General features: G+C 27.5%; 1 protein-coding gene across 2 annotated transcripts; it reads left to right on the top strand.

Moving 5' to 3' along the window:
* Nucleotides 1-4,973: 4,973 nt before the first annotated feature.
* LOC127128098 (uncharacterized) lies at nt 4,974-7,643 on the top strand. Of its 2 annotated transcripts, none has more exons than XM_051057349.1 (2): nt 4,974-5,391; nt 6,230-7,643. In XM_051057349.1, the coding sequence occupies exons 1-2, from the start codon at nt 5,329-5,331 to the stop codon at nt 7,325-7,327; spliced, it is 1,161 nt and encodes a 386-aa protein (XP_050913306.1). In that variant the 5' UTR covers nt 4,974-5,328; the 3' UTR covers nt 7,328-7,643. The 2 variants fall into 2 exon arrangements, with proteins under 2 accessions (XP_050913306.1, XP_050913305.1); XM_051057348.1 differs by having other exon boundaries at nt 6,227-7,643.
* The last annotated feature ends 1,236 nt before the right edge of the window (nt 7,644-8,879 follow it).

Here is an 8,879-nt window from a genome sequence, read left to right as displayed (position 1 = left end):
CCCAGAGTCAAAGACCTCCTTAATCAGGTGACTGTGGTCTTTCCAGATTTGTCTTTTCTTCTTTTCCACTTGGTTCAACCAATTAAGATAAGATTCATTATTCGTAGAAAGAGAGGAACGAAATACACAGTGGGGTAAATCTATAAACCCTAACTCAAAGGCTGTGTTCTTAAAGGCATGATGTTTACAGTAGGGAAAACAAGGGAAAAAATTGCTTAACTTAGCAGGTTTTACAGAAGATATGGGTAAAGGACCCAAAAATTCATGAACATTACGAGAGATGGAAAAAGTAATTAGTATCTAGGAAGTCCAGATGATGGTTTTTTCTTTGTGCATTGGTGGTTCAGGGATGTAAGTGCGATTTCCAGGGAAGCAAACCATAAATTCATGAACACACTCGTACGCGTGCACACACACACATGGACACGCACGCGCACGCAGGCGCGCGCGCACACACACACACATGTATATATATATATATATATATATATATATATATATATATATATATATATATATATATATATATATATATATATATATATATATATATATATATATATATATATATATATATATATATATATATATATATATATATATATATATACATATATCTATATATTATTGGCTATATAGTCAAAATCATGGTGTCAAACTTAATAACATGACATCTCCGATAACTCTTTATTGGATTTCGGTATAACAAAATTCACCATTGAATTGAAAGCTATTATCGTATAGATCATGTCTATAAAATTTAACATCAATAAAAAAATCATTAGATATGTCAATGAGATGCTTGAAAACTAACGTCTTACAAAACTTCAACAAAACCGTTAATTTTGATCATTCTCTTTAACATATCAAATGATTTTCGATTGATGTTAACTTTTATAGACATGATCTATACGATAATAGCTTTCAATTCAATGGTGAATTTTGTTATACCGATATCCAATAAAGAGTTATCGGAGATGTCATGTTATTAAGTTTGACACCATGATTTTGACTATATAACCAATAATATATATATATATATATATATATATATATATATATATATATATATATATATATATATATATATATATATATATATATATATATATATATATATATATATATATATATATATAATGTGAGAATGGATATGATTGAAATTAAAGTGTATCTTTAACTGAATTACTATTAAAAGGAACGAAAAATCACTATTAAAATCTTAAAAGTATATTTTAATCACACCTTTTAATTTAAATCCAATGTTTGTTATTAAGTTCACAAATTCTCATATATATATATATATATATATATATATATATATATATATATATATATATATATATATATATATATATATATATATATATATATATAGGTCAGGATTAAATGACTTCAAGATGTCAAATCTAGTAATATAACACCACCAATAACTCTTTACCGTATATTCGTATAAAAAATATCTTCCGTTGAATTAAAAGATATTATCACATAGATCATCTATATAAAATTTAACATCAATCGAGAAACATTTGATATGTCAAAGAGAAGGATCAAAATTAACGGTTTTTTTAAAGTTTTGTTAGACGTTAATTTAAATGAATCTCGTTAACATATCAATGATTTTTGAATGATATTAAATTTTATAGGCATGATCTATATAATAATAGTTTTCAATCCAACAATGGATTTTGTCATATGATGTGTGATTTAAAATTATCGGAAGTGTCATTTTATTAAGTTTGACACCTTATGTGAAATTATAAGAATGAATATCAACCATTAGATTTAAATAAATGGGTGAGAGGTGAGAGAATTTTAATAATAAAAAATATAATATTTTAATACAAGTAATTTATTTTAATAATGAAAGAGAGAGAAATTTGATTGAGATTAAAAATGACACATTATTCCTTTAGGTGATATTTTAATCTCACTCATTTATTTTAATATAATGGTTCAGATTAATTCTTTATTCTCAGATTCTCACATAAAAATATCATTTTCATAATATATATATATATATATATATATATATAAGATTGCAAACAAGGTTTTAGAATTTTTAATTTTGTTTGAAAAAAAAAACAAATAACAATGAAAAGTCTCTTAGTGTTTATAGTATTCAAATTTTTAATTTTAAAAAACTCGTTAACATACTCAAAATTTAATTGTGTGTATTCCAAAGAATTTAAAACAATGCGTTTTTATTTATTTATTTATTATTTATGACTTTATTGTTTTTGAACAAATACACATTTAATCTTATTTTATTAACAATTATTTAATAACCGATAATATAATTTGAAAATCCATTTCCTTGTTAACATGGGATACCATTATCAATGACCATAAAGAAAGACCGTTTCATTTTCAAGGGCTTCAAGTTAGAATATGATGTGGATTTTGGTTTTTCTGAAAAAACTGTGACGTGGAATTTAGTCATGGGAAAAGAAAAGTCCAACATGTTTTTATATATTCAAGCTTAAATTAAAGCCCAACAATTTCTTTACTTTGATTTTATCTTATATATTATTTTACTATATTTTATTTATTATTAAAGAAAATGAAATATGCACTGAACTTTCAACCACATTTTTAAACACATCCGTCAAAAGCATATTTTTATTTTTAAAAATACGACAAATATAAGAATTTTAATTGATTATATAAATAATATTATTTTTTATTAAATTACCTTTATAATATTAATTTAAATGTATTTTGTATCCTCTAGTTTAAAGATTTTTAATTTTTATTTCTTCCATTTTAAAACTCAGGTTTTTTATTTCTAAACTTTATATCACTTAGAGATTTGTTTGACCCCTTTCAATTTTACCGACGTGACAATTGTAATTAAACAAACAAATTATTTTTAATGAGTTAGAAATATTGACTAGGATAATTTATTATTTAATATTTTTTATAGATATATTAATAATTAAGTTGTTTTCGAAACTAATTATTAATGAATATAAGTTTTTTTAAATTTTTTTTGGGTTTGGGCCCAATTCACTCTGACTACTTTTCAACCCACAAGTAGACATTATCAATTATTTAAATAAACTATATAAACAATAAATAAAACTCTAACAATACTAACATGGGATTAACATTATATCAGCAATGCTAGAGCTCTTAAATCTAATTAATGATGCATGTCTTTCATCACAAAACTTGCAAATGAGTTGGTTCTTAATAAGAACACTTCATCGGGGGATGCAAAATAGAGTATTCTTCCATTAATCTTTTTGGAGTAATTCATTTATCAATTACATCACAAGCCGGAAGTTGAATCTCCTAAAGTTCACTGTGTTCGAAACATCGCTTTTGACTCTTCATTCAGTTTTTTTGATGCAAAGCATAAGCCGTTCTTCAATCCCAAAGTCAAACAATGGATGCAGAGCATAATTCGTTCATGTGCAGTTGTTCATATTCAATTTTAAATGAATCATTCATAGTTGATAGGAAGGATGATAAAGACAAATTGATGAATATATTATTGTCAGATAATGGCACGAATCTAGGTGTGATTACTCTTTAGGTGTTGCAGGGATTGGTAAAACTACAATTGCTGGACTAAATTACAATGGTAAAGAAGTTAATGAACATTTTGATTTGAAAATGTGAATAGATTTTGATATTGTGAGAGTAATAAAAACTCTACTTGCATACGTAGATTCATTAACTTACCAGGATAATGATTTTGATTATCTTCGACTTGAATTAAAGCTAAAGTTGAAGTGTAGAAGATTTTTATTTGTGTTGGATGATCTATGGAACGTTGGTTATAATGATTGACATGAGTTGGTAGCTTCATTGGATAATGAAAAATTGGGAAGATTGACATGAGTTGGTAGCTTCATTGGATAATGGAAAATTGGGAAGTAGGGTGACTATCATGATTCACGACGCGTCAAGAAAAAATTGTCGAGATTGCACATACATTTTTCATTAAAATTTCCAAATATTGAAACATGAATGAATTAATACAAGTGAACGAAAGACATACATTCATTCCCCTAATGTTTTGAACACATTGAACTTTATAAGATTTTGTAATGAAACACAACGTCATGTGTTAGATTTAAGAACTCTTGCATTGCTTATATAATGTTAGTCTCATATTGGTATTGTTAGAGTTTTATTTATCGTTTATATAACTTATTCAAATAATTGATAATATTTACCGTGGATTGAAAAAAAGTGATAAGATAAAAAAAGATTATTTTAAAAACTTATATTCATTAATAATTAATTTTAAAAAAATTAATTATTAATATATTTATAAAAACTATTAAATAATAAATTATGCTAGTCAATATTTATAATTCATTAAAATATTTTTTTAATTACTAGGGCACATCTTCAAAATTGAAGGGGCCTAATCAAATTCCAAATGCTATAAAGCTTAAGATCAAAAAATTGAGTTTTAAAATGAAAAATTAAAAGTTAAAATTTTTTAAATTGGAGAGACTAAAAATGCATTTAAGTTTAAAATATTTTATATTAAAAATATATAACAATTAATTTCATTTATTATAAATTATAATTTTTTGAAAAATAAACTGGAGTTTAATGGACACTAATAAGTAAATATTTTCAGAGTCATTCAATAAAAAATATTATTTGATCCGGTTATACTTATAATTTAAAAATATTTTATGATTTAATAAAATACGTCGGCTGAAAATATAAAATAATTTTATAGAAACAAATGCATATTTTATTTTTTTTATAAATTATTATTCTTTTTGTTTGGGAAAATAGAACATGCAAATGATTTTTATTAAATTATATTTATATTTTAAAACGACTAACTATTTAGCAGATTGATAGTTTCTGGAAGAGTAAAATTTCTTTATAGAGATCATGTTTATTAAAGTAATTAATTATTATTTGTGTATAAAAAAAAGAAATAAATGAATATTCATTTTGTTTTTATAAAGAAATAAGAAATAATCGTTTGTAGTAAGTAGAATAGATAGTGAATTTAGGCCAAAAAATAGTGAAGGAGGTTATAGTATCCCTACGGAAGCGTGAAGATAGTTTCATTCGATTGTATCGTCGCACACTAAACGGCTATAATTGGCGTTACAATTCACATTTACCATTCCAATTTCCATTTCACAATACGAATCAAAACTCAATATAACCCTCAAACATAACATCGATCGTCACTGGGTTTAGGTTTTTTACTTTCTTTTGCCACCCAATTCCAAACTTTTACTTTTTTTCTTTCTTTCCATCTTTTCGTATACCCAAACACATAAAAAAAACATAAACTTTTGGTTTTGTTTTTTCTTTCTTTCTGGATTCTTCTTCGCCATGTCTGAGGGGTATTATATTTCGAAGAAGACTGATGATATCTGCGAGGATGTTTGTGGAGAGGTATTAATATTATTATTATTATTATTATTATTATTATTATTATTATTATTTTGTAATTTCAGTCTCTACTCTACTAATAAAATGTTTTTTTTTGTTTATAAAAATATTGGTTAAGGTTTATGTGTTTCTGTGGTTGAGTTTGTTTTCAGTGCAAAACAGAGTTTTTTTTCTGTTTTTTTTCTGGGTTTGTGTTAAGTTTATTTTTTTTTTCAGAATCCAATTCAAATTTGATATAATTTCAATTGAGTTTTAAAAAAAAAATTAATTGAAGGAGGAAATTATCTTCTTCATTTTCCCCCTTTATCTATGTGTATTGATGTTTGATTATTTATCTATTGTTGTTTTGAATTTACAGATTGTTGTTGGGTTCTGGGTTTATCTTTTAACGGATAGGCCATTGTGTTTTTTTCAAGTTTTTTAGCCTATGAGGCTTGAAGTGTAGGTTTTCTATTTGGAATTATAATTAGGGTTTTCTATTTCTAAATTTTGTTTCTTTTCCCCTATGTTTTTGCCTTTTTAAAACTCTTTGTATGTGTTTTGGTGAATGATGGTTATTTTATTTAAATTCTGTTGTCTCCGTGTCTGTTATTATGAATCCTATTTTCTAGATTATTCTTCATTTGTAATTTTATATGAAATTTATGAAATAATTGAGAATGTGGTTTCTTGAACTTTTTTTTCATGTGATTTTATTGTTAATATTTGTCTATTCTGTTTGGTATTTTAGATTAGGTTGGATTGTGTGTTTGGTTTAATTTGATGTCATTTTTGTACAATCAATTTGATGATTAAGTTGTCATATTGTGGCTTTAGAGATTTTTGATTTTCTATGCAGCAGGGAACACCGGCAGCACTGAACATGTCGAGACTGAAGTGTATTTTGCGAGGATTGGACTTCAAGACTTACATGTTTATGTTTATTATCATCCCAATAGGTGTCTTTTTAATCTATTTGCACGGGCAGAAAATTACATACTTTTTTAGACCATTGTGGGAATCTCCGCCGAAGCCATTTCATGAAATCCCTCACTATTATCACGAGAATGTGTCGATGGAGTCTCTTTGTAAACTTCATGGGTGGGGAATTCGTGAATCGCCGAGGCGTGTCTTTGACGCGGTTTTGTTTAGCAATGAAGTTGAAATGCTTACTATCCGATGGAAAGAAATGTATCCTTATGTTACACAGTATGTGCTTCTGGAATCAAACTCAACGTTTACCGGGTTCGTCAAGCCGTTGGTTTACGCGGGCAATAGGGGCAAGTTCACGTTTGTTGAGCCACGTCTGACATATGGCGTTATTGCTGGGAGGTTCAGGAAAAAGGAAAATCCGTTCATTGAGGAGGCGTATCAAAGAGTTGCGTTGGATCAGCTTCTGAGGATAGCAGGCATTGAAGATGACGATCTTTTGATAATGTCTGATGTTGATGAGATTCCTAGTGCTCACACAATTAATCTCTTGAGATGGTGCGACGAAATCCCTCCGGTTCTTCATCTTCAACTGAGGAATTACTTGTACTCTTTCGAGTTTTTTCTCGACAACAAAAGTTGGAGAGCATCAATTCACAGATACCAGGCTGACAAGACAAGGTATGCACACTATAGACAGTCTGATCTACTGCTATCGGATGCTGGCTGGCATTGCAGCTTCTGTTTCCGTCATATCAGTGAATTTGTGTTTAAGATGAAAGCTTACAGCCACTACGATCGGGTGAGGTTCCCTCGTTACTTGAACCCTGAACGGATCCAGAATGTGATATGCAAAGGTGCTGACTTATTCGACATGCTTCCTGAAGAGTATACATTTAAGGAGATCATTGGAAAACTTGGACCGATTCCCCATTCTTATTCTGCAGTGCATCTTCCTTCGTATTTATTAAATAACGCAGATAGATACAGGTATTTGTTACCCGGTAACTGCAGAAGAGAAAGTGGCTGAATCTGAATGCAGGTGTTTTCTTTAATTTTGGAACTAATTGAATGATTCATTGGGTCATTCATTAGAGGGATCCTCAGTAAAGGCTGGTAAGATTTTGAAAATTGACACAAAACTCTGTTTATCCAATTTTCGAAATCCTATTGGAGAAGCACCGGAGGACACCATACAAGGGAAACATAGTTTTTTTTATGCCTTTTGAGCAAGCTTCTGTACCATGGAATTTGGATTTATTGGACAAGTTATACACATTCCAACCACTTTGGTTACTTTCTGATTTAACTTTAATTCAATTGCTTCTTGAGCTCCATTTTGATTAGATTTTCTGTTATTGGTTTATTTACGCACTCTCTCTCTATCTTGTCTGTTTTTAAAAATCTCATTTGAGATATCTAGTGATGCAGTTAGTTATAAGAGTAAAATGATCTGTTTGAAACACTGGTGCCTGAACTTGTGACTGCAGTAAAAACCCATTTTCCTTTGAAAAACCTGTTAAAGATTTTGTACCAAAAATTTATGACAAGCGAGACTTTGCATGTTTTATGCCTATGTCACATGATTTCCCGCTCCCTGCAAATTATAAAAATTTGCCATCATGGAATATACTTTGCATGTCCTATGCCTATGTCACATGATATTGTGCATCATTTTAAACATTTTTTGTTTCTTTGTTCTTTTTAACTTTAAACTGTATTGCAAATTGAGTCTGTGTTGACTTGAGTTGCAATTGACCTTACATTTTAATGTGAACTAGCTTTTCAGAAAACATGAAAGTGCATTGAGCAACTTATATAGTTGAGAATTTATATTGGAGTGAGTCCTTATCATCAAAATGAGTAAACAAAATTAGTGTTCCTACCACTTTAGTTTCTCAATGCTCATCCATTCTCTTATTTCTTTATTTTAGGTCTCATATTTAAATTCTGAATACCTCAAAAATTAATTAGTTATATTGATTTTAATAATAATAAAAATTATTTATTAAAATATTATTAATATAGTTAAATTAGTTGAATATAATAAATATGTAGATGTATATTAGTAGAAAAAAATTCATAGATAGTTGTAAAATTTGAAATGGTTATAATGAGGAGGTAGTTATCTTTCTGATAAGTTGATTGACCCATTTATCGATATGGTATTGTGAGTCTCATATTAATGAAGCAGTCAATTTCCAAAGACATAGTTGTTTCCATGAGCATGCTAACACTTGTTTGTTGACTTTTTCTGTTGGATGTATTACTTAAAATCTTTGGTCGTGGGTTCTTCTTGTGGTTAAGAAGGATACATAAAAAAGAGAAATATTTCATTATTATTCAATGAGTTTTATAGAGAAACAAATCTAATTTTTTATTTTTTCATTCTGGAATTTCACAGGATAAAATATGTACCATTAAAATTATAGAATTAAGTTGAATAATATATAACATCATCATTACTGTTTCGTTAATAATAAAGTATTTATTTTTGTATTAAAATTATAGAATTAACTTGAATAATGTATAATATCATCATTACTGTTTGATTTATAAGAAGATATGTATTTTTTTAATCT

This window comes from Lathyrus oleraceus, chromosome 3 (assembly GCF_024323335.1).
Source record: "Lathyrus oleraceus cultivar Zhongwan6 chromosome 3, CAAS_Psat_ZW6_1.0, whole genome shotgun sequence".
NCBI classification, from domain to species: Eukaryota; Viridiplantae; Streptophyta; class Magnoliopsida; order Fabales; family Fabaceae; genus Lathyrus; species Lathyrus oleraceus.
Note: the sequence above shows the minus strand (reverse complement) of the source record. Positions and strands in the feature narration are given on the sequence as shown.